The 27,715-nt window shown below is 41.9% G+C and overlaps 1 protein-coding gene across 1 annotated transcript in view; it reads right to left on the reverse strand.

Moving 5' to 3' along the window:
- The window catches only part of LOC138795671 (probable cation-transporting ATPase 13A4), a 152,042-nt gene extending 124,547 nt beyond the window's left edge, over positions 1 to 27,495 (reverse strand). The window contains exon 1 of the mRNA XM_069975058.1: positions 27,385 to 27,495. Within this exon, the coding sequence (XP_069831159.1) occupies positions 27,385 to 27,447 (63 nt within the window). The 5' untranslated portion in view covers positions 27,448 to 27,495. The remainder of the gene's footprint in view (positions 1 to 27,384) is intronic.
- Positions 27,496 to 27,715: the final 220 nt, after the last annotated feature.

The following is a 27,715-nucleotide window of genomic DNA, read 5'->3' on the forward strand; positions in this document are numbered from 1 at the left end:
TAGCGATTTTTACCTTATTCTCTGGGAGAAAGGGATTATTAATAATCCCTTTCTCCCACAGAGTAACCATATAACTGTATGCCAACACAGACAGTCGCAATCGCGGCCGCCATGTTTGGCGAGTTTTTGAAGCAAATCGGGGGAAATACGCTTCGCAATGCCAGAGTTGCTTCACTGATCCCTAGTTATGAGGATAGATAAAGGGAGTTAACTTTGTTTAGTCTCTAGAAGAGACATTTAAGGGAAGATATGATTATTTATTTAAATATAAATGGTCATTATAAGAAATATAGTGAAAAGATGTTCCAGGTAAACCCCCCATAAAAGACAAGGGGGCACTGCCTCCGCATGTAGGAAAATAGGTTCAATCTCCTGAGGCAACAAACCTTCTTTACCACTTAGTAGAACAGTCTACCCCAGGATGTGGTCATGGCAAAACCAGCAGAGGGCTTGGGTTCTTAAAACAAAATAAACATAAATACATATGTATAGAATGTATCCATCATCCATCCCTCTTCCCTCCATCCGTCCACTCCTTGGTTGAACTTGATGGACGTGTCTTTTTTCAACCGTACTAACTATGTAACATCTGCTGGAAGGTTGTTCCAAGCATTTTCTGATAAGAAGATACACGTTGTGCGGCAGCACTAGATTAGAGCAGGGGATAAGCCCTACAGTTTCCGACAAAAAATTTGGTGGCAGCAGATGGATGCCTGTGGCGACCCTTACTGCTATCAGTCAATAAAAGTGTATACGAAAACCAGATTTGCATTTCCAGGGAAATACATAGTGCTTGAAAAGAGCGCCCTTTTAACAGTAACTTCCCTTTAAGAGAAACTTTAACCCTTGATACCCAGCCTTTAAGAGCGACTTTTGTACAGTCCCTTTAAGAGCAACTTTGGTACAGTCCCTTTAACAGCAACTTTGGTACAGTCCCTTAAGGACGCTTTGCGTGACCTATATACACCGTCCCTTTCAGAGCAGCTTAAGTATTGTCTCTTTAAAAGATACCATCCTTTAAAGACGAGCTTAAGTACTGACCCTTTAAGAGCAATTTGGGTACAGTCCCTTTAACCTCTTAAGGACATATGACGTACCCGTACGTCATATGTCCTCATTAGCACTTCAAAGCGGGGCCGCACGGCGACCCCGCTTTGAAGCGCCGCGGTCCCGGGTGCTGCGTTTAGCCCGGGACCGCCGCTATTAGCGGTCTGATCGCCGTGCCCGCTAATAAGCTAATCGGAGGCAACTGTCAAAGTTACTCTGTTACTGATGCCGGCCGGGGAGTCGTCCAAGATGGCGCCGTCCCCGACTCGGCACTCGTTTTCTTCCGGCTGCAGCAGCCGGAAGTAAACGAGTGCCTATCTCATTGATCTCTGCAGCATATCTATGCTGCAGAGATCTCAATGAGAGATCAAAAGTATATATACTAGAAGTCCCCTAGGGGGGCTTCTAGTATATGTGTAAAAAAAAAAAGTGTTTATAGTAAAAAGCCCCCTCCCCTAATAAAAGTCTGAATCACCCCCCTTTTCCCAGGATTTAAATAAAAGTAAACAAATAAATAAATAAACATGTTTGGTATCGCCGCATGCGTAATCGCCCGAACTAATAATTTGTCACATTCCTGATCTTGCACTGTAAACGGCGTCAGCGCAAAAAAATCCCAAAGTGCAAAATTGCGCATTTTTGGTCGCATCAAATCCAGAAAAAATGTAATAAAAAGCGATCAAAAAGTCGTATATGCGCAATCAAGGTACCGATAGAAAGAACACATCATGGCGCAAAAAATGACACCTGACACAGCTCCAGAGAACCAAGAATAAAAGAGCTATAAGCCTGGGAATGGAGCAATTTTAAGGAACGTATATTTGTTAACAATGGTTTTAATTTTTTATAGGCCATCAGATACAATATAAGTTATACATGTTATATATCAATTTAATCGTAACGACTTGAGGAACATGCATAACAAGTCAGTTTTACCCCAGGGCGAATGGCGTAAAAACACAATTCCCCCAAATAAAAGAAATGCGTTTTTTTTTTTCAATTTCACCACACTTTGAATTTTTTTCTGGTTTCGTAGTGTACCCAATGAAAAAATTCAGCCTGTCATTGCAAAGTACAATTAGTGACGCAAAAAATAAGGGCTCATGTGGGTTTCTAGGTGGAAAAATGCAAGTGCTATGGCCTTTTAAACACAAGGAGGAAAAACCGAAACCGCAAAAACGAAAATAGGCCCCGTCCTTAAGGGGTTAAGAGCCACTTGGGTACCGTCACTAAAAGAGCCACTTGGGTACCGTCCCTTTAAGAGCAACTTGGGTAAGGTCCCTTTAAGAGCGACTTGGGTACCAACCCTTTAAGATCACCTAGGATACTGTCCCTTTAAGAGCGACTCAGGTACCATCCCTTTAAGAGTGACTAGGGTACTGTCCCTTTAAGAGCGGCTTGGGTACTGTCCTTTTAAGAGCGGCTTGAGTACCGTCCCTTTAAGAGCAGCTTGGGTACTTTCTCATAAAGAGCGACTCGGATACCGTCTCTTTAAGAGCGACTTGGGTACCGTCACTTTAGGAGCGACTTGGGTCCTGGCCCTTTAAGATCGGCTTTGGTACCATCCCTTTAAGATCGGCTTCGGTACCGTCCTTCAAGAGCGACTTATGTAATGCCCCTATAAGAGCGACTTGGGTACTGTCCCTTTAAGAGCGGCTTGGGTGTCGTCCCTTTAAGATCTGCTTGGGTACTGTCCCTTTAAGAGCAACTTGGATACCGTCCCTTTAAGAGCGGCTTGGGTGATGTCCCTTTAGGAGCGACTTATGTAATGCCCCCTTAAGAGCGACTTGGGTACCGTTTCTTTAAGAGCGACTTGGGTACTGTCCCTTTAAGAGAGACTTGGGTACCGTCCCTAAAAGAGCGAGTTGGGTACCGTCCCTTTAAGATTGGCTTGGGTGCTGTCCCTTTAAGAGTGTCTCGGGTACCGTTCCCTTAAGAGCGGCTTGGGTACTGTCCCTTTAAGAGCGCTATGGATCTTGCAATGCAGGGACAGTTTTTGTGGGTTTTTCCTAGGATGATAGTTTCTATTGCGCCAAAGCGGTAATAGTTAAAAAAAACTATACAAATGTGGTATCGCCGTAACCGTAGCGACCCAGAGAATACATGTATTATGTTATTAGTGACCGCCGATACGGATTTTTACGGCGATCACTAATGGGCTCTATTCTGCTGCCATCAGCTCTTTATGGCGATGGTGCAGAATAGTGCAGCGGCGCCGGTAATGCCCGCAGCCTCCTCCTCTCAGCTATCGGAGGTAGCTGAGGGGTTGGGGCAGAGTGTGGGGTCAGTCCCGGCAAGTCCCCTCACCGGTGATCGCCGTTATTATCAGTATAACGGCGGCTACCGGTAACGGGCATTGCCAGCGCAGCTGAACGCTTTCATCTCTTCTCACCGTGAATCCACAGTGAGAGGAGATGAAAACATGTCCCCCCTATCCCCAGAATTAACCCTAGTGACCTGGCCACTGACCCTCCCCTCCCTGGGCGGCCATCTGATCCAAGATGGCCGCCGTCATCACTGTGAACAGACTCTGTTCACAGTGATGGATTCCTAAAAATGATCAAACCTTCATTCTTTCCACCACCGGAGGTGGCGGAGAGCATGGGGCAATGATCGGTGACCACCCGGTGTGGTCCTAGTACAAGTGATCAGCGGTATATACTATATACCACTGATCGCTTGTTCCAAATGGTGCCGGCACTTTTTTACGCCTGTCACCAAAGTCAAGTGCCCTGGATTACCCATAACCACCCTGGATTACTTGTAACCACCCCAGATTGCCCGTAACCACCCTAGATTGCCTGTAACCTCCCCAGATTGTCCGTATCCACCCCAGATTGCCCGTATCCACCCCAGACAGCCCATAACCATCCCAGATAGCCCATAACCATCCCAGACAGCCCATAACCATCCCAGACAGCCCATAACCATCCCAGACAGCCCATAACCACCCCAGATTGCCTGTCACCACCCCAGAATGCCCGTAATCTCCCCAGATTGCCCGTAATCTCCCCAGATTGCCCATATCCCCCCCATAGCCCATAACCATTCCAGACAGCCCGTAACCACCCCAGATTGCCACAGACTGCCTGTAACTACCCCAAATTGCCTGTAACCACCACAGATTGCTCGCAAGCACCCCAGATTGCTCGCAACCACCCCAGATTTTCCGTCACCACCCCAGATTGCCCGTTGCAACCCCAGATAGTCAGTGAACACCACCAGATTGCCCGTCACCACCCCAGATAGTCAGTGAACACCATCAGATTGCCCATTACCACCCCAGATAGCCAGTAACCATCCCTAGATAGCCAGTAAACACCCCAAGATTGCCCATAACCACCCCATACAGCCAGTAAACACCCCAGATTGCCCGTAACCACCCCAGATTGCCTGTGACCACCCCAGATTGACCGTAACCACCCCAGATTGACCGTAACCACCCCAGATTGGCACAGACTGCTCGTAACCACCCCAGATTGCCCATAACCCCACCAGATTGCCTGCTGCCACCTCAGATAGCCAGTAAACACCCCGAGATTGTCTATTACCACCCCAGATAACCAGTAAACACCCACATATTGCCTGTAACTAAAATGACACTCCTTCTCTTCTGAGCCCTGCTGTGTGCCCATACAGTGGTTTATGCCCACATATGGGGTACCATTGTACTCAGGAGAACCTCCGTTACAAATTTTGGGGTGCTTTTTCTCCCTTGTTCCTAGTGAAATTGAGAAATTTCAAACTAAACAAACATGTTATTGAAAAAGTTCAATTTTTTTCATTTTTACGGTCCAGTTTTGAATACTTTCCTCCAATACCTGTGGGGTCAAAATGCTCACCACACCCCAAGATGAATTCCTTGAGGGGTGTACTTTCCAAAATGGGGTGATTTTGGGGGGGGGGGGGTTCTATTCTGTAGACATTACAGGGGCACTGCAAACGCACCTGGCGCTCAGAAACTTCTTCAGGAAAATCATGCACTGAAAATGCTTGCCGCTCCCTTCCTTCTGTTGCCCGCTGTGTGCCCACACAGTGGTTAATGCCCACATATCGGGTACAGTTCTACTCAGGAGTACCTGCGTTACATATATTGGGGTGAGTTTTCTCCCCTGTTCCTCGTGAAATTGAGAAATTTCAAACTAAACAAACATATTATTGGAAAAATTCTATTTTTTCATTTTTACTGTCTTCTTTTGAATACCTTCCTCTAATACCTGTGGGGTCAAAATGGTCACTAAACCCCAAAATGAATTCTTTGAGAGGTGCACTTTCCAAAATGGGGTGACTTTTGGGGTGGTTCTATTCTGCTGACACTACAGGGCCTCTGCAAACGCACCTGGCGCTCAGAAACTTCTTCAGAAAAATCTGAACTGGAAATGCTAATTGGCGCTCCTTCCATTCTGAGCCCCGTTGTGTGCCCACACAGTGGTTTATGCCCACATATGGGGTACCATTTTACTCAGGAGAACCTGCGTTACATAAATTGGGGTGAGTTTTCTCCCCTGTTCCTCGTGAAATTTAGAAATTTCAAACTAAACAAACATATTATTGGAAAAATTCTATTTTTTCATTTTTACTGTCTTCTTCTGAATACTTTCCTCTAATACCTGTGGGGTCAAAATGGTCAACACACCCCAAGATGTATTCTTTGAGGGGTGTAGTTTTCAAAATGGGGTGACTTTTGGGGGGGTTCTATTCTTCTGACACTACAGGGGCTCTGCAAACGCACCTGGCGCTCAGAAACTTCTTCAGCAAAATCTGAACTGGAAATGCTAATTGGCGCTCCTTCCCTTCTGAGCCCCGCTGTGTGCCCACACAGTGGTTTATGCCCACATATGGGGTATCGTTCTACTCAGGAGTACCTGCGTTACATATATTGGGGTGAGTTTTCTCCCCTGTTCCTCGTGAAATTGAGAAATTTCAAACTAAACAAACATATTATTGGAAAAATTCTATTTTTTCATTGTTACTGTCTTCTTTTGAATACTTTCCTCTAATACCTGTGGGGTCAAAATGGTCACCACACCCAAAGATGTATTCTTTGATGGGTGTACTTTCCAAAATGGGGTGACTTTTGGGGGGTTTCTATTCTGCTGACACTACAGGGGCTCTGCAAATGCACCTGGCGCTCAGAAATTTCTTCAGCAAAATCTGAACTGGAAATGCTAATAGGTGCTCCCTTCCTTCTGAGGCCTGCTGTGTGCCCATACAGTGGTTTACGCCCACATATGGGGTACCGTTCTACTCAGGAGAACCTGCGTTACATAATTTGTGGTGCATTTTCTCTCATGTTTATTATGAAAATGAGATACTTTAATCTTAACAAATATATTATTGGAAAATTTCTATTTTCCATTTTTTTCCGGCCTAATTGTGAATACTTTCCTCCAGCCCCTGTAGGGTTAAAATGCTCATTATACCCCTAGATTAATTCTTTAAGGTGTCTAGTTTCCAAAATGGGGTCACTTATTGGGGTTTCCAGTATACAAGCCTCCTAAATCAACTTAAAAAAAGAACTGGTCCCTAAAAAAATCATTTTTGGAAATTTCATGAAAATTTGATAATTTGCTGATACATTTCTAAGCCCGTAACACCCTAAAAAAGTGAAATATGTTTACGAAATGAAGCCAGAATAAAGAGGACATATTGATAATGTGACTTACTAACTAATTTTTGTCATGTGCCTTTTTTTTTTAGAAGCAAAGAATTTCAAAGTTCGTAAAGTGCAAAATTTTCAAATTTTTCATTATATTTTGATGTTTTTCACAAAAAACACAGTGACAAAGACAGTGACCAAATTTTGCCACTAACATAAAGTACCATATGTTACGAAAAAACAATCTCAGAATCGCTAGCATACGTTAAAGCATCACTGAGCTATTAGCGCATAAAGTGAGACAGGTCAGATTTTGAAAAACGAGCCTGGTCATTAAGGCCCAAACAGGCTTGGTCCCTGAGGGGTTAATTGCACAATGATGGATTCGTTTAAATTAAATTATTGAACAACGAAACTGATTTTATTTCAACGAAAATGTGTTTTTTTTTCGGTATCCTGTGGATTACGTCGGATTACGTGGACTACGTCGATGACCATCAGTTGTTTGTTTTTTGTTTTTTTAATAAAATGGTCAATGAGGGGTGTGGGGGTGTTTTTATTTGAATAAAAAAAATTTTTAACTTGTGTCTTGTCTTTATTTCTTTACTTTATAGACTTAGTAGTGGAAGCCGTCTGAGGGTACAAACCCACACACCGTATACGCAGCAGATACGCAGCAAATATGCAGCAGATTTGATGGTGCAGATTTGATGCTGTGTTCAGTTATTTAGATCTAATCTGCTGCGTATTTGTTGAGTATTTGTTGCGTATCGCAGCAGTAAATACGCTGCGTATACAGTGTGTGGGTTTATACCCTAATAGACGGAATCCACTACTAAGTCAGGGCCTAGTGTTAGCCGGTATAAAATGGCTAACACTAACCCCCATTATAACCCCAGTACCCAATACCACCAGGGGTACTGGGAAGAGCCGGGTGCCAGTGGTCCCGGAGCGTCAAAATTGGTGCTCCTGGACCGGGCGGCAGCAGGCTGGTAAGATTTAGGCTGGGGAGGGCCTAAACCAATGGCTCTTCCCACTCTGGTGTTACCAGGCTGCTGTCGTTTGGTTTTTAACCCGGCTGGTTATAAAAATAGGGGGGACCCTATGCGGGTTTTTTTTAAATAAATAAATAATTTTAAAAAAACGCATAGGGTCCCCCCCACAGGATACCGATATCTGAAAAACAAAAAGGGAGAAACACACAAAAAACACACAAACAGGAGCACAACACCCATCATTGAGAGCGGTGTTGTGCACCTTACAGTATGCAGCATCTTTACAGATCGCTGCTTACAGTCTGGCCCCCAAGGGGTTAAGGGAGGATGTATTGCATCCCTCTTAACCCCTTGGGGGCCAGACTGATGTCAGACTGCACCCATCCCAGCAAGGAAGGGGTTAAGCGACCCCCCTTCCTTGCTGGGAGGGGTGCAGTGCAGGGGAGGGGGTGGGGAGAGCTGTATACTCACCCCGATGTGTCCTCTTCGCTGGTCCGCACTGTGCTGCGGACCCGCTAATTATATGTGCGCTCAGCCGATCAGCCAATCAGCTGAGCGCACATATAATTCTAAATGTTTCTTCTAATAATGCTATTGTGATAACATAATTAGAAGAAACATTTGATGTTTTAATTAAAGTAAAGTGATAATTAGTACAGAATGCTCTATTGCCGGCAATATGAATTGCTTACTGGAGCTTCCTGTACTAATTAATATTTAATTAATAAAACACATTTTCGTTGTAATAAAATCAGTTTCGTTGTTCAATAATTTAATTTAAATGAATCCATTATTGTGCAATTAAATACACTGTCAAAAAATAAATATATATATAAATATACATTTATTTATATATATATTTATTTTAACAGTATATTTAATTGCAAAATGATGGATTCGTTTAAATTTAATTATTGAACAATGAAAGGGACTTTATTACAACGAAAATGTGTTTTATTAATTCAATATATTAACCATGAGAGGCATCGGCATACTGCAGAGGATCGCAAACCCGGTAATAGCAATTCATGTAAACTGTTTCCCTGCTTTCCCAGATGCATCCAGAGGTATTTGCATCACTTTCTTAAGATTTTATTTGTTATTTTTAGTTGAACCAGATTTCCAAGTAAATGACCGTATGTTTTCAGCCGCATGTCTATTTTTTCCCACGGCCGTAGTTTCAGCCGCACATTTCCAACCGCATAAAAAATACAGCCGCACACATACATAGTGTGAACATAGCCTAAATGGAGTTTGTGCGCAAAGCGGTTTGGGCTGTATTTTTCGCAGAAAAATGGCTAGAAGAAGAAGAAAAATACGGATTACAATATAGTGCTTTTTCAAGCACTATAATTACACATTTATTTTAATAAAGTAATATAACTTTATTAAAGCAATGTATTAGCAAAAAATAAAAAAAGCTAGAATTTTTTAAGTTAAGACATTGAGCTTTATTTAGGCCATTAAAAACAATTTCCATTGTGCACACATAAGTAAGTAAACCATCCAAACCAATGCATCTCTAGCCCTACAGTGGGCTTTTAATCCTGGTAGGAGGGACAAAGGTCTCTAATGCTGAAAAGTGTAAATTGAGGAAAGGTAGGAGTCCTCATGTGTGCAGCAATATTAGGTCCCCCTCATTGGCACTGTATACAAATCGTATTGATAACAGGAGGAAAGTGAGGCCACCTTATTGTGTTGGGATGGTTTAAACCAGTGGCGGAACTACCACCGTAGCAGCAGTAGCTGCTGCTACGGGGCCCGGCTCATCAAGGGGCCCGGCAGTGGGGACTGCTTGCAGGGCCGCTTTAACCAGAGGGCACATGGTGCACGTACAACGGGCCCACTGGTTAAAGGGGCCCTCCCGAGCAGGCCGGCCGTTGCTATGTGCGACCAGTGTGGTCGCACAGGGCTCCAGCCACCGGCCTGTCAGGGGGGAGCGCCATGGATGGGTAATCTACTTACCCCTCCATGGCGCCCCCTGCAGGGCCCCCCCGTCCGCCGCTGCCCCCGCCCGCCAGCTGCTGCTGCGGCGCTTCAGCAGCAGCGATACTGACAGAGAGAGAACCATTGGCTCCCTCCCTGTCAGTCACTCTTGTGGCCGCACTTCCTGCGGTCACAAGAGGCCGCACTCTCCCTCTAGCGCCCGACGTCACTGGAGCGTCGGCCCGAGGGTAAGTGTGATCGCAGGAAGTGCGGCCACAAGAGGGAAGAGAAGAGAAACGCGTGGACCCAGGTGAGTAAAATTTTAGTTTTTTTCAATATTATATGGGAGGGGGAGCGCATATACTATTGGGGAGCACAGGGGGCTATATACTATGGGGGAGCACAGGGGGCTATATACTATGGGGGGCTATATACTATGGGGGAGCACAGGGGGGCTATATACTATGGGGGAGCACAGGGGGCTATATACTATGGGGGAGCACAGGGGGCTATATACTATGGGTGAGCACAGGGGAGCTATATACTATGGGGGAGCACAGGCGAGCTATATACTATGGGGGAGCACAGGGGGGCTATATACTATGGGGGAGCACAGGGGAGCTATATACTATGGGGGAGCACAGGGGGCTATATACTATGGGGGAGCACAGGGGAGCTATATACTATGGGGGAGCACAGGGAGCAATATACTATGGGGGAGCACAGGGGAGCTATATACTATGGGGGAGCACAGGGGGCTATATACTATGGGGGAGCACAGGGGAGCTATATACTACTGGGGAGCACAGGGGAGCTATATACTACTGGGGAGCACAGGGCGCTATATACTATGGGGGAGCACAGGGGAGCTATATACTATGGGGGGAGCACAGGGGGCTATATACTATGGGGGAGCACAGGGGGCTATATACTATGGAAGAGCACAGGGGAGCTATATACTATTGGGGAGCACAGGGGGCTATATAATATGGGGCAGCACAGGGGGCTATATACTATGGGGGAGCACAGGGGAGCTATATACTATTGGGGAGCACAGGGAGCTATATACTATTGGGGAGCACAGGGGAACTATATACTATTGAGGAGCACAGGGGAGCTATATACTATGGGGGAGCACAGGGGAGCTATATACTATTGGGGAGCTATATATTCTTGGGGAGCACAGGGAGCTATATACTATTGGGGAGCACAGGGGGCTATATACTATTGAGGAGCACAGGGGGCTATATACTATTGGGGAGCACAGGGGGCTATATACTACGGGGGAGAGCACAGGGGGGCTATATACTATTGGGGGAGAGCACAGGGGGGCTATATACTATTGTGGGAGAGCACAGGGGGCTATATACTATTGTGGGAGAGCATAGTGGGGCTATATACTATTGGAGAGCACAGGGGGGCTATATACTATTGTGGGAGAGCACAGGGGGGCTATATACTACTGGGGAGAGTGCACAGGGGGGCTATATACTAATGGGGGAGCACACAGGAGGGCTGTATATAACTGGAGGAGCACATGAGGGTCTATATACTACAGGGACACCTTAAAACTGGAGGCACAGAGGGGTGTAACTATGTAGAGGTACAGAGGGGTGTAACTACTGTATAGGGGTACAAGGGACCTAACTACTGTATGTGTTGAAGCCTAAAATATTTGTCTGGCAGATTCTGGAGAGAAGATTCACAGTTGAGTCACTGGATGTAACTGCACTGTAACTGTTATAGGGTTGTAGTGTTAGGGGTCATGATGTGGCGGTATTATGGCTGTGTTATCCAGTCACAGTGTGGCGGTATTGTTCAGGTCTGGTATGGCAGTGTTATCCAGTCACAGTATGGCGGTATTGGTCAGGTCTGGTATGGGAGTATTATCCAGTCACAATATGGCGGTATAGGTCAGGTCCGGTATGGGAGCATTATCCAGTCACAATATGGCGGCATAGGTCAGGTCCAGTGTGGCGGTGTTACGCAGTCACAGTATGGCGGTATTGGTCAGGTCTGGTGTGGTGGTGTTATCCAGTCACAGTGTGGGGGGAGGGGGGGGCCCATTGGAAAGTTTGCTATGGGGCCCAGCCATTTATAGTTACGCCCCTGGTTTAAACTATTTGCAAATGGTATACCAAGAGCCTCCTTATTGTTATGGAGATTTTGTTTTGCAGTTGGGGGGCTGCTTTTTGCGATTTCATATATGTATTGGGTCTGTATCTTACCATTAGCAATGAGCTGTTGTATTTTTTTGCGTGTGTTTGCAATTTCAGCCATAGCAACATGTTCCTGCCTAGTGTGAATGGTGTTTTAGAAGAGCTGACCAAATATTTTTTTTTGCCTGGATTCCAGGTGGGGGAGTGGCCGCCTCTGCTTGGTCATGCACTCCACCCGTCCCACCCAGGTGGTTGTTATTTTTGGTAGTTTAAGTTGGAACCTGCATGCCCAGAGCATAGTCTTAGGGTCCTCTTCCACGGGCCGAGGAGGGCCCGATCAACGATGTAAACGAGCGCCGATCTGCTAGAGAAGGAGCCTGGACAGGTTTTTGTGTTTTTGTGTGTTTGCAATTTCAGCTACAGCATCGTGCTCCTGCCTAGTGTGAATGGTGTTTTCCAGTCCAGTACTTATCAGCTGCTGTATGTCCTGCAGGAAGTGGTATTCTTTCCAGTCTGAAGAGCAGGTGAGGTTTTCTATGGGCAAATGCCACTGATCTGGACAGTTCCTGACATGGACAGAGGTGGCAGCAGAGAGCATTGTGTCAGACTGGAGAAAATATATTACTTCCTGCAGGACATACATCAGCTGATAAGTACTGGAAGACTTAACATTTTTTTATAGAAGTAAACAGGCTCGGACTGGACAACAGCAGAGCAGGGGAATCCCCAGTGGACTTTAACCCTTGGTGGGACCATAAGCAGGAGATGGGCCTCCCTGTCTTGCAGTTCCAGGATCACATATAATCCTCCAGCACTGCTGTACATGCCTTTCACCCAGTCATTCACTTCCTCTATATAGAATTCTCAGTGGAGCAGCAATGGTCTGTAAGTCTCTACACGTCTTTATGACGGGCTCTCTTTAAGGAGAGTCACTACACCTTTGACCAACGTCGATAGACGTCTCACTAGCCAGCCAACACCCTGCTCTGCACTGATGAGGGGCAAAACCCCAGAAGCAGCTATCTGCAGATGGGAAATCTTTCCTTTAGGCATAAAATCCTTAGTCAATGTTCTAAGGCTCCCTGTCTGAGCGAGACTTTACTTGAAGGGACATCTCTTTCCTCAAGAGGTGTGAGAACTATTTTGCATATACTTTTTTCCCAGAATTCTCAGTGGAGCAGCAATGGTTTGTAAGTCTCCTCATGTCTTTATGACGGACTCTATTTAAAATTTTTTTATTAAAGTATTGCCCCCCCAAAAGTTATACAAATCACCAATATACACTTATTACTTCAAATGCTCATAAAGTGCTTTTTTCCCTGCATTTACTATTTGTATAACTGATTTGTATAACTTTTGGGGGCAATACAATACTTTAATAAAAAAATTTCGCCAGAATTCTCCTTTAAGGAGAGTTAATACCCCTTTGGCCCACTGCCTTTATATAATAGCCTGGGTTTTTATCATAATGTATAGAGACAGGGAGTGACTGGGGTGACAGGCAGCAGCATGTAGTGTGCAGATTTGGCACAGCCCCTCTCCTCACCCCATGGACCCTCTGTGTCCATCTTCTCTATGTGGTGCTGCTGGCAGTTGGGACATAGGAGAGGAGGAGGGAGAGGGGCTGCAGTCTACACAGTGTGGCCTTAGAGCAGATCTGACAGCACGTGAGCTGTATCTGGTGCTGTACCAGAGGTAAACCTGTGTGTACATGAAATATGTATGTTCTGTTTATTTGGTGCGTGTGTGTGCATTATCTATGCATATATGTAATGTTCATTTGTTTAGATGTGTAGATGTGAGTATTGTGCATGCATGTGTGTATACTATGTATGCACACAGGCTATGTGCATTTCTTTTTATCTGTGTATGATGTGTGTATATATTGTGCATATTTGTATGTAATATGTATGTTCACGTTATTTGCAGTCACTTGTAACTCCCCCTCCCATATCAAAACCTGTTGGGGACTCAGCTTTAAAGGTGTCAATTAAGCAGGGAAGGAGGAGAGAGGAGACATTACAGCTTTTAGCTATCCAGGAACTTGGAGAAGCCTCTTTGTACCAAAGAATAAAAACATTTTCTATGCTATAGAAGCACAGACAAATATATTTAAGGTACCATGTGTCTTCTTGACCTAACAGCACCTAACAGTGTCAGCAGTTTGTAACACAAATTACAGTTTTTCTTTAACCCCTTCACGTCAGCAATCTGTATATATACCTTCCTATTGCACATGCCCCGTGCAGTAGGAATGTATATATACGTTCCTGCTTTGACGGGGCTTTGTAATGAGAGCGGGATCGCTGCAGGGATAGCGATCCCGCTCTCATCTCAGTGAAGCACCGGAGATAATGAGAATCAGCTGCGATCCCGCAGCTGACCCCCATTAACCCCTTAGTGACCGCCGAAACGGCGATCACTAATGGGCCGGTGCCGCCGCTGTATTTCATCTCCCCCCCCCACCGTGAATCCACGGTGGGGGGAGATGAAATAAGTAAAATCAGACCCCAGATCAGCCCCCCTAGTGCCCCGATCACTAACTCCCCTCCCCGCGGCGGCCATCAGATCCAAGATGGTCGCCGCCATCACTGTGAACAGACTAATGTCTGTTCACAGTTATTTAAAGTGAAAATGAATGAAAGCCCCATTCTCTCCGCCACCGGAGGTAGCAGAGAGCGTGGGGGAGTGATACTATATACCGCTGATGGCTTGTGCCATGTGCTCCCAGGCACTTTTTATCCCCTGTCACCATGAATGATTGGTGACAGGGGATAAAAAGTGATGTGCCCCAACCCCCCAAGTCGACCCCCCACCCCCCCCCTGTCACCCCCGTCCCCCAGTCACCCCCCCTACCCCATATACTCACCTGATCCTGGAGCTTCTTCCTCCTCGACGTCCTGGCTGGTTATGAAGTGCGCATGCGCTCCACAACCAGCCAGCTCTGAAAATTTAAAGTGACAGAGACCAATTTGGTCTCTGTCACTAAACTATGATTACTGTGATAGAAAATATCACAGTAATCATAGTAATATAGTGAAAATGAATGTATAAAGTACAAAAAGTGACAAACATACAAAACAATAAAACACACACTTTTTATTATAGTAATAATTGCAGTTTACTCCCAAATTACCCCTAACCCCCCCAGATTACCCGTAACCACCGCAGGTTGCCCGTAATCACCACACGTTACCCGTAACCTACCCAGGTTGTCCGTAATCACGTCAGATTGCACGTAACCCCCCAGATTACCCGTAACCACCGCACGTTGCCCGTAACCACCGCACATTGCCCGTAACCACCGCACATTGCCCGTAACCACCGCACGTTGCCAGTGACCCCCTCCAGATTGTCCGTAATCACCCCAGATTGCCTGTAACCACCCCAAATTACATGTACCCACCCCAGATTACCTATAAGCACTTCAGTCTATCCATAACAATTCTAGATTGTCTGTAACCCCCCAGGTTGCACACAACCACCGCAGGTTGCGTCTGACCACCGCACGTCTCCTCTGACCACCGCACCTTGCCTCTGACCACCGCAGGTCGCCTCTGACCACCGCACCTTGCCTCTGACCACCGCACCTTGCCTCTGACCACCGCACTTTGCCTCTGACCACCGCACATTCACCTCTGACCACTGCACCTTGCCTCTGACCACCGCACCTTGCCTCTGACCACCGCACCTTGCCACTGACCACCGCACCTTGCCTCTGACCACCGCACATTGCCTCTGACCACTGCACTTTGCCTCTAACCACCCCAAATTGCCAGTGACCCCCTCCAGATTGCCCATAACCATGCCAGATTACAGGTACCCACCTCAGATTACCTATTAGCACTTCAGTTTATCCGTAACCACAGCAGGTTGCCTGTAACCACCCCAGATAATCTGTAACCACCCCAGATTGTCCGTAACCACCCCAGATTGTCCGTAACCACCCCAGATTGTCTGTAACCACCCCACGTTGCCCGTAACCACAGCAGGTTGCCTGTATCCATCCTAGATTACCCGTAACCACCCCAGAATACCCGTAACCACCCCAGATTACCCGTAACCACCTCAGACTGCCTGTAACCACCTCCAGATTACCCGTAACCACCCCAGACTGACCGTAACCACCCCACATTACCTGTAATCTAATTTTTTTATTTTATTTTAGTAACTGCGCTATTCTAATAACTATTACCAGCTGCGGTTTTGCTCCAGCAAATTGGCGCTCCTTCCCTTCTGAGCCTGGCTGTGTGCCCATACAATGGTTTATGCCCACATATGTGGTACCGTTCTACTCAGGAGAACCTGCGTTACAAATTTTTGGGTACTTTTTTTCTCTTGTTCCTCGTGAAATTGATAAATTTCAAACTAAACGAACATATTATTGGAAAAATTTGAGTTTTTCATTTTTACTGTCTAAATTTGAATACTTTGCTCTAACACCTGTGGGGTCAAAATGCTCATCCTACCCCAAGATGAATTCTTTGAGGGGTGTACTTTCAAAAATAGAGTGACTTTCTCTCTGCTGAGGGGGTTTTTCTCTCTGCTGACACTACAGGGGCTCTGCAAATGCACCTGGTGCTCGGAAACTTCTTCAGCAAAATCTGCAATGGAAAAGCTAACTTGCGCTCCCTTCCTTCTGAGCCCCGCTGTGTGCCCATACAGTGGTTTACGCCCACATATGGGGTACCATAGTACTCAAGAGAACCTGCGTTACAAATTTTGTGGTGCTTTTTCTCTCATGTTCCTTTTGAAAATGAGAAACTTTAATCTAAACGTATATATTGTTGGAAAATTTAAATTTTTCATTTTTTTACGGCCTAATGGTGAATACTTTCCTCCAGCCCCTGTAGGGTTAAAATGCTCTTTATACCCCTAGATTAATTCTTTAAGGTGTGTAGTTTCCAAAATGAGGTCATTTATGGGGGTTTCCAGTATAAAAACCTCCTAAATCAACTTTAAAAAAGAAATATAGTCTTATGTAGGCTCTCTAGGAGTAAATCCTAAAAAACAAATCATGTGAGGCAAATAAATGTATAGAAGGATGCTGAATTTATATTCTATCACAGTTTATGTAGTTAAAATACATGAATTTATAAAAAATTGCTATGGTCTTGTAAATAGATCAGTACATTTAACATAAAATACAGTAAATGACAGAGTTTACTCAGAATAAAATTTACTGTAAATAAAAGTAGAGATAAAAATAAAAATAAAAAGCGTCAACACAGGGCCCTTGCGCTGACTGCTTTAATAGAGATCACAGTTCATTTGCAGATGTAATATCTTTTGCCTATTGTCCCCTGCTGGTAGATAATCAGTAACTCAGTTTCAAAGGATTCACTTTGCGTGCTTAAAGTACGGGTACATGCGATACAGTAAGTGTTCGTTTTTATCTTAGTTATTGCTGTATATAACTGTATAAAACTTTATCGGTGGATGAACCACCTCTCACCCGATGTCCAATGTTCGGAACTTTATCGGTGGATGAACCACCTCTCACCCGTTATCCAATGATCAGATGTCGTATGGATGATGAGTCTGTCGGGCTTTGTAGTGTGTCTCTCATCGGTCTCTGCCGTTTCACCTTATCGGCGTCCGATGTCCAGTGTTCAGTAACCGTATGGAGAGTGGATCTAGCGGACTCCAGAGCGTGTCTCTCGTCAATCTCCGCCGTTCTACCTTGTCGGCGTCTGTAGAGTACACAGGAGCCTGTTACTGAATCCACATGGTCTCGAGCGCGCGCTCGTTTGAATCTCCGGTAACGGCTCCAGCAGTTGCGGTTGCGGGGCAAAGGCTGAATGCAAATAGTAAGTGAGTACTAAAGTCTATAATAAATCAGTTATCTTTCAGACGCGTTTCAGGAGTATGCTCACTCCTTTCCTCAGTGAAGAATAGATAACTCTGTGAGTATGTTGATAGTTCGATCCTTTATCTCTATATTGGTATTGCTAAAACATGTACTGGATTCGCCAGGATTTTCTTCCATGTTTTCGTTTAGTTGCCTTTAGGTAAGTTTACAAGTTTCTTTATGTATATTTCCATTGCATATATTGTCTTTCTTATTATATATTAACTTTCGTCATAGGATTTCATTAAGGACTATAAACAGTCAGACAACATTATAAAATCATTATAAAAAACATTATAGAAAACATTATATAAATCAGAAAGCATAAGTAGACATTCTTAATCAGTCTGTGGAAACGTAGTGGTGCAGATTGAAAACCGCACCTGCAGTCTGTATTGTGTCGTAATTCAAATCTGGTCGTGTAAGAGGGGGAATAGCTAAAGTCTTGGTGTAACAATTGTATCAATGAATATGCTACAGATGTCAAATAAAGATAGGATTTAGAAACTGAAAAAAAAAATAATAATGGAAAAAATATAAAAATAAAAATAAAAATAAAATTAGTAATAAAAATAAAAAATAAAAATAAAAATAAAAATAAAAAATAAAAATAAAGAAATATAAAAATAAAAATAAAAATAGATAAATAAACATAAAAAATAATAAATAATAAATAGAAATAAAATAAAAATAAAGATAAAAATAAAAATAACAATGAAAATAAATATAAATAAAAATGAAATAAAATAAAATAAACTAGAAGTAAAAATGAATACATATGGAAATGAATTGTTATAATAGTAATATGGATGAAAAACGTACATACGATCTGGACTACTATTGGTGACACGGACCCCAAAGGAGTTGACGATTTTCTCAATTGTACAGTGTTATACATTAGATACACATAAATGGACAGACGGCTGTTGAGGAGGGGGGGAGGTAGTAATGGCTGGTCGGGCACTTAGTCCCCCATCAGTCTACCTCCGGCCCGTAATATGGAGTATCAAAAAGGGAAGACAAGACAAGTGTATTAATAGACGTTGTGTTGGTAGGTTGGTATATTGTAAGTTGTGATAATAGAATGGGGACCTTCGAGAGACGGTCCAGGCACTGATAAAACAGTCTGGCACTGTACCGTCTGTCGACTGGGCCCCAAACATACAAAACAGCGTAGGAGCATCATAGTACTGGGGATGCCTATCACAAAAAACCAAAAATCTCTAATTCGGCGTTGAGGCCGTATGGTACAGGGGTCTGAAAGTCAAAAATATAAACAAGACAGTCAAGAATATAGACAAGACAAGTAAATTGAAAGATGTTGATAAACGTTGTGTTGATAGATTGATATATTGTAAGTTGTGTTGATAGGATGGAGACCATCGAGAGACGGTCCATGCACTGATGAAACAGTCTGGCACTGTACCGTCTGTCGACTGGGCCCCAAACATACAAAACAGCGTAGGAGCATCATAGTGCTGGGGATGCCTATCACAGAAAACCAAAAATCTCTAATTCGGCGTTGAGGCCGTATGGTATGAGGGTCTGGAAATCAAAAATATAACGGGATTCTTGTCTGGACATCTTGGATATAAAGTTTCCCCCCCTCCAGTCTGTTTCTATTTTCTGTATAGCTGTGTACGTAGTCCCTCTAAGTTTGCTATGATGAAATTCCTTGTAGTGGGCTGAGAGTGTGTGTTTTTTATATCCTCTTTTGATATTATAGAAGTGTTCAGCTACTCTTTTCTTCAGGCTTCTTGATGTCCTCCCTATGTATTGTTTATGGCATGGGCATTCGATCATATAGATAATATTTTCGGCGTTGAGGCTCAAAACACCTTATGCCACAACATATCTCCCTTTTAAATAAAGGACTCAAATTTGCCCCAACACAAAAACTAGACAAATTTGGTGTATATGTAGGTATTGAGAAATACGTTCGAAAACTATGCCTAAAAAAATATTTTATAAAAAATCCTTTGAATCGGACAGAGATGAAAGATACTACATACAAACATACAGAATTAAAACTCAACTCAAAATTTTTTCCAAGACAAGAAATTAGTAAAGAAATAAGTACTTTCCAATGTAGCGTAGAGAAAGAACTACGCTCTTTTTAACCGAGACGGCATATGAATAACATCTCCCCGAAAGAAATACAGGCATTGAAAGACCTACAACAAGATCTAAGTGTAACAATTAGACCCGCAGACAAAGGAGGGGGCACAGTCATACTAGATACAGATACATACAACAATGAATGCATACGCCAACTTTCAGATACAAACACATACAAAATACTCACACACAATCCCACCGAACACTATTCTAAACAACTACACACATTATGCAAAACAGCACTAGATAAAGGTATACTAACAGACTCAGAATACAATTTTATTTTAGGTACAGACAATCGCATTCCGGTTTTTTATTATTTACCAAAAATACACAAAGACCCAATAAACCCCCCTGGACGACCAATAATTTCAGGAATAGGTTCCATATCCTGTAATATGTCCCAATACATTGATAGATTCCTTCAGCCCTATGTTAAGAAGACGGACTCCTACCTCAAAGACACCACAGAAGTGATTAAATTAGTAGAGAACCAGGATTGGTATCCCGAGTGGACCCTGGCTACCCTGGATGTTAGTTCATTATATACATGCATCAACCACAGTCAGGGAATCTCGGCAGTTAGATTTTTTCTCGAAAAAGATGATACACTGGCAGTAGACCAAGTAGAATTCATACTAGCATCTATAGAGTACATACTCACCCATAACTTTTTCTGTTTTGATGGGAATTACTACCTCCAAATCTCGGGAACAGCTATGGGCACCAGGTTTGCTCCCAGTTACGCCAATTTATTCATGGCGTACTGGGAGGAACAATACATCAAACCCCTCCTGGGAGCAGACCTGGTGCTATGGAAGAGATACATAGACGACATGCTTATCTTTTGGAGAGGGTCAGAATCTGATCTTACACAATTTGTCAACCACATCAACCAAAACCAGTACAACCTATCATTTACATCCCATGTCAGCCAATCATCAGTAGAATATCTGGACCTACAAATTACTACACACTCTCATAGATTACAATGCAATACATTTCACAAACCAACCTCTAAAAATAGCTTTATACTCTTTGACAGTTGTCATCTACCCCAATGGCTACTTAATGTACCATTCGGACAATTTAGGAGACTCAAAAGAAACTGTACCCTAGAAAGCCAGTTTGAAAAAGAAGCAACAAAATTAAAAGATCAATTTAAAGAAAAACACTATCCAGAAAGAGCTTTGGAAGAGGCTCTTGACAAAGCCAGAAAGCTAGATAGATCCTCTTTCTTTCTAGAATCCAATGATACTGAAAGGACAACAGATAACAAACAACAAGAAACTAAACTTATTCTTCCATTTAACATTAATCACAGACATATTAATAAAATTATTAACAAACACTGGCACCATTTAAAAGATGATAAGATAATTGGCCCCCTCATACCTCACAAACCACCTGTAATATACTCTAAAGCTTCTAACTTAGGATTGCAGATAGCACCTACAGTGAGAAAGAAAATTAGTAGCATACAACCCACCATCTGTCCCGATATCAAAGGTTTCTTTAGATGTAGACTGTGTAATAATTGTAAAGCCACGCAGTTCCACAGAAGAACAGAGAAAATAATCTCAACAGTCAATGGCAAGGAATATAGAATAAGAGAGACCTTATCTTGTAATTCCGAAAATATTATCTATATGATCGAATGCCCATGCCATAAACAATACATAGGGAGGACATCAAGAAGCCTGAAGAAAAGAGTAGCTGAACACTTCTATAATATCAAAAGAGGATATAAAAAACACACACTCTCAGCCCACTACAAGGAATTTCATCATAGCAAACTTAGAGGGACTACGTACACAGCTATACAGAAAATAGAAACAGACTGGAGGGGGGGAAACTTTATATCCAAGATGTCCAGACAAGAATCCCGTTATATTTTTGATTTCCAGACCCTCATACCATACGGCCTCAACGCCGAATTAGAGATTTTTGGTTTTCTGTGATAGGCATCCCCAGCACTATGATGCTCCTACGCTGTTTTGTATGTTTGGGGCCCAGTCGACAGACGGTACAGTGCCAGACTGTTTCATCAGTGCCTGGACCGTCTCTCGATGGTCTCCATCCTATCAACACAACTTACAATATATCAATCTATCAACACAACGTTTATCAACATCTTTCAATTTACTTGTCTTGTCTATATTCTTGACTGTCTTGTTTATATTTTTGACTTTCAGACCCCTGTACCATACGGCCTCAACGCCGAATTAGAGATTTTTGTTTTTTTGTGATAGGCATCCCCAGTACTATGATGCTCCACGCTGTTTTGTATGTTTGGGGCCCAGTCGACAGACGGTACAGTGCCAGACTGTTTTATCAGTGCCTGGACCGTCTCTCGAAGGTCCCCATTCTATTATCACAACTTACAATATACCAACCTACCAACACAACGTCTATTAATACACTTGTCTTGTCTTCCCTTTTTGATACTCCATATTACGGGCCGGAGGTAGACTGATGGGGGACTAAGTGCCCGACCAGCCATTACTACCTCCCCCCCTCCTCAACAGCCGTCTGTCCATTTATGTGTATCTAATGTATAACACTGTACAATTGAGAAAATCGTCAACTCCTTTGGGGTCCGTGTCACCAATAGTAGTCCAGATCGTATGTACGTTTTTCATCCATATTACTATTATAACAATTCATTTCCATATGTATTCATTTTTACTTCTAGTTTATTTTATTTTATTTCATTTTTATTTATATTTATTTTCATTGTTATTTTTATTTTTATCTTTATTTTTATTTTATTTCTATTTATTATTTATTATTTATTATTTTTTATGTTTATTTATTTACCTATTTTTATTTTTATTTTTATATTTCTTTATTTTTATTTTTTATTTTTATTTTTATTTTTTATTTTTATTACTAATTTTATTTTTATTTTTATTTTTATTACTAATTTTATTTTTATTTTTATTTTTATATTTTTTCCATTATTATTTTTTTTTTTCAGTTTCTAAATCCTATCTTTATTTGACATCTGTAGCATATTCATTGGTACAATTGTTACACCAAGACTTTAGCTATTCCCCCTCTTACACGACCAGATTTGAATTACGACACAATACAGACTGCAGGTGCGGTTTTCAATCTGCACCACTGCGTTTCCACAGACTGATTAAGAATGTCTACTTATGCTTTCTGATTTTTATAATGTTTTCTATAATGTTTTTTATAATGATTTTATAATGTTGTCTGACTGTTTATAGTCCTTAATGAAATCCTATGACGAAAGTTAATATATAATAAGAAAGACAATATATGCAATGGAAATATACATAAAGAAACTTGTAAACTTACCTAAAGGCAACTAAACGAAAACATGGAAGAAAATCCTGGCGAATCCAGTACATGTTTTAGCAATACCAATATAGAGATAAAGGATCGAACTATCAACATACTCACAGAGTTATCTATTCTTCACTGAGGAAAGGAGTGAGCATACTCCTGAAACGCGTCTAAAAGATAACTGATTTATTATAGACTTTAGTACTCACTTACTATTTGCATTCAGCCTTTGCCCCGCAACCGCAACTGCTGGAGCCGTTACCGGAGATTCAAACGAGCGCGCGCTCGAGACCATGTGGATTCAGTAACAGGCTCCTGTGTACTCTACAGACGCCGACAAGGTAGAACGGCGGAGATTGACGAGAGACACGCTCTGGAGTCCGCTAGATCCACTCTCCATACGGTTACTGAACACTGGACATCGGACGCCGATAAGGTGAAACGGCAGAGACCGATGAGAGACACACTACAAAGCCCGACAGACTCATCATCCATACGACATCTGATCATTGGATAACGGGTGAGAGGTGGTTCATCCACCGATAAAGTTCCGAACATTGGACATCGGGTGAGAGGTGGTTCATCCACCGATAAAGTTTTATACAGTTATATACAGCAATAACTAAGATAAAAACGAACACTTACTGTATCGCATGTACCCGTACTTTAAGCACGCAAAGTGAATCCTTTGAAACTGAGTTACTGATTATCTACCAGCAGGGGACAATAGGCAAAAGATATTACATCTGCAAATGAACTGTGATCTCTATTAAAGCAGTCAACGCAAGGGCCCTGTGTTGACGCTTTTTATTTTTATTTTTATCTCTACTTTTATTTACAGTAAATTTTATTCTGAGTAAACTCTGTCATTTACTGTATTTTATGTTAAATGTACTGATCTATTTACAAGACCATAGCAATTTTTTTATAAATTCATGTATTTTAACTACATAAACTGTGATAGAATATAAATTCAGCATCCTTCTATACATTTATTTGCCTCACATGATTTGTTTTTTAGGATTTACTCCTAGAGAGCCTACATAAGACTATATTTCATTGTTTAGTATTCTTTGGCGTCAGATTAGTAGTGCACTCGGAGTATACATCCTCTAATATCTTCCATATCGTTAGTGGGGTGTAGCAAACATATACTATATTTCCTTCCAAACTTTAAAAAAGAACTGGTCCCTAAAAAAATCAGTTTTGGAAACTTTCACGAAAATGTGGTAATTTGCTGATAAATTTCTAAGTCCCGTAACACCCTAGAAAAGTAAAATATGTTTATGAAATGAAGCAAGAATAAAGAGGACATATTGGTAATGGGACTTAGTAACTAATTTATGCGATACGACTTTCTTTTTTTTTAGAAGCAGAGAATTTCAAAGTTAATAAAATGCTAATTTCTTTCAATTTTTCATGATATTTTGATGTTTTTCACAAAAAACACACAAATTAGTGACCAAATTTTGCCACTAATATAAAGTGCCGTATGTGACGAAAAAACTGTCTCAGAATCGCTAGCATACGTTAAAGCATCACTGAGCTATAAGAGCATAAAGTGAGACAGGTCAGATTTTGAAAAATGAGCCGGTCTTTTAGGTGCAAATAGGCTTGGTCTTGAAGGGGTTAAAGGAGAAGTTTCTTGAAAGTAACAAATGACAGGAAGGCGGGGGTGCCGGAAGATAGTAAAGAAAATATACTCACCAGTCCCCATGCCACTGCGCTACTCTCTCTCCCACAGCCGCTGGAATTCATTTTCAGTCATTTTCGACCGGGTTCTGCGTATGTCAAGGCCCCAGCTCTTTTAGCTGCAATGTCACATACTTGGCTGATGGATTGCTTGCTCAGCCAGTCAATAACTGCAGTGGTGTCCATCCCCAGTCAGTGATCATCTGAGCAGGCGATCCATCAGCCGTGCAGCGATCCATCAGCCGAGTTTGTGATGTTGCAGCCGGAGGAGCTGCAGGAGGCAAGTTGCTGTTGGATTTCACTACGGGGGCACAGGGATGGGTAAGTACACTTTCTTTATTATATTCCTACACCCCCATGCCTACCTGAGATTTTTTAGTTTTATGGGACTTGTCCTTTCAAGAAATTTAAGTGGCATGTTATGTTGTTTGCATAGAGTGACTGACAAGATACTAGAAGTGAGCTAGCATCACTGGTCACATACACAGGACTGTGCAAAGTGGCTATAGTAATGTGAAAGGTTTGGTTCTTGTTACATCTGGTGTATATAGGGTGGGCCCCAACAATCAAATGGGCCCAAGGTACTGAGTCCGACACTGGAAGTAAATTACAAATCTCTGGCACTTTCTGGCACCAGTTGATTTAAAGAAAAACATTTTTGGTGCACAGCCCCTTTAAAAATTTACCCCCCAAAAATTGGGGAAACTGTGGTTGAGGTTTATAGGGATTGCCGATGTCAATTATACAATGAACTGTGGCAAAAATGGTAGGTTCACACAGAATTTTTGCTGTCTATGGACAAAAATGGATGGGAAAAATGAATGCAATTGTATGCCATCCGTCAGGATCCATGTTCTATTTATTGTCTTACATTTTTTTATTATTTTATAATATACACAAAAACATAGCTGATCACTTTTTTCTGCACGTCAAAATTAAACATTTAAAAGCGTATCAGTTAAACTGACAACAAAAATTTAGAGTAAATCTAGCCTAAACTTAACCCTAAGTCAAAACCAAAGCATAAGCCTAAACCTATAGCGGCACCTGTGATTGACAACTTACACCACAGATTTTTGTGAAATCATATGCTAATTTTGGGTTATGAATTTGATTTGTGTATATTGTACGTATTTTGTTTCCTTTCAAAAAGGACCTGTAGCCAATCCCCTCCAAAAAGAGATTTTATTATCATTAAACAGCTCAGGCTATCCTAAATACACAATTATTACAGTTTATTGATATGCCCTCCTGTTCCTAAGATATGTGGGCTCATATTTTGACAGTTCAGAAAATTCGCATCAACCCAAGTTTATTAATGGGAGTATCAGGTGATGGGTGTGATTATACAGTCAGGGGGCAAGTATGTTTTATGTTAAGGTTGTATTTGCTTAATACCTTGTGTGGTACAAAATGCCTGACACCCATCACCTGATGTTCACTTCTATTTTTAAAATTAAGTTCAGACCCATCTGACAATCACTTGAATTGTTAAACTATAAACACATCAAAAAGTTTGTAACCAGGGAACTCTAAGCTATTTACTGTCAGTAACATCAAATTTTGGGGTTAGCTACGGCTTTTCTTAAAAAAAAAAATCTCGTGGGAAAGTATAAACATATACTGAATGCATACAAAGATTTTTCAGATGTATAGTCTGAGCATGATGTGAGTGATACAACAGAGCAGTTATCTTGCTGAATATCTTTGAACCCACTATATTTCATCAAGGCTTTTTATAGGTGAGGTCCCCAGAACTGGACAGTATTCCAGATGTGATGTCACTAGAGCTCTATACAGCAAGATCAAAGTTTCCTTCTTCCTACTGGTTATACCTCTAGCTATACAGCCCAGCGTTCCAGTAGTTTTCCCTAGTGCCTGACTGATGACTAATTTTTGTGTGTGTCAGAAATCACTGCTTATAATCCTTCTCTTCTTAACTTGTTTCGTATATAGAACTTCCAACAAGTACTCGGAATATTCCTTGCGAGTGTTTTTTTTTTTTTTTTTACATTTGAATACATTGAACCAAACCTTGCATTGCTTTGACCATTTATCCAATGAAGCTAAATGCATATCTCAAGGAACACAGCACACTTCTGTGCTATCAGCAAATAGGTATCTATAACATTATTTAAAAATATTGTGGAAGTACATTATTCCAAAGGTAATTACTAATACCTTATAAGATGTTCCCCACCCTTAGGGTACAAACACACACAGCTTATACGCTGCGTATTTACTGCTGCGATACGCAGCAGATACGCAGCAGATTAGATCTAAATAACTGAACACAGTATCAAATCTGCTGCGTATCTGCTGTGTGTGTTTGTACCCTTAAGATATTGTCCCTATGCCTTACACAAAGTGATTGAGATGTTTTGCCTTAATTTATTTTAAGGGTTTAATAGCCATTAACAGTTATTCAATAGTCGATGTGACATCTATTAATTCTAGATGAAAATTCATAGAGAATAATGTTTGATTCCACTTATGGAGAACAGCATAAAAATACTGCATTGACTAATATTACATGATATTTATCTTAGTAGAAGATTATACCAATAATAAAAGTTCAGATAATAAGAATTACTTTCAGATACAATAGACATATATATTTTTGTTAATAGAATATATATTTGTTATTTCTGTAAACTACAATATATGAAATACATAACTCACCATTTCATTTTCTTCTCCTTCATTTATTATTGCCTGATGGTCTTGCGGCACTTTAGGTTTCATTTTTAGATTTGAAACCAATTCAAATGCTTTGCAAAGCAAAGAATGTTTAGTGGTGATGATGATGATGGGGATCCTTATTTATATCACAATGCCCTTCCTCTGCTAGTTTAGCATAAATATCTTCTTCAGTATTTCAGCACACCTCCTCATTATCTTTACAGAAGTAATTACAGATATGTCACAGCACAGGGAAATTACTTCCGCAATGTAGGTGTTTGTTTTATAATTGATGACAAACCTGCCAAAAGGCCCACATTAGGCATGTAAA

Source organism: Dendropsophus ebraccatus, chromosome 6, assembly GCF_027789765.1.
Source record: "Dendropsophus ebraccatus isolate aDenEbr1 chromosome 6, aDenEbr1.pat, whole genome shotgun sequence".
Classification (NCBI taxonomy): domain Eukaryota; kingdom Metazoa; phylum Chordata; class Amphibia; order Anura; family Hylidae; genus Dendropsophus; species Dendropsophus ebraccatus.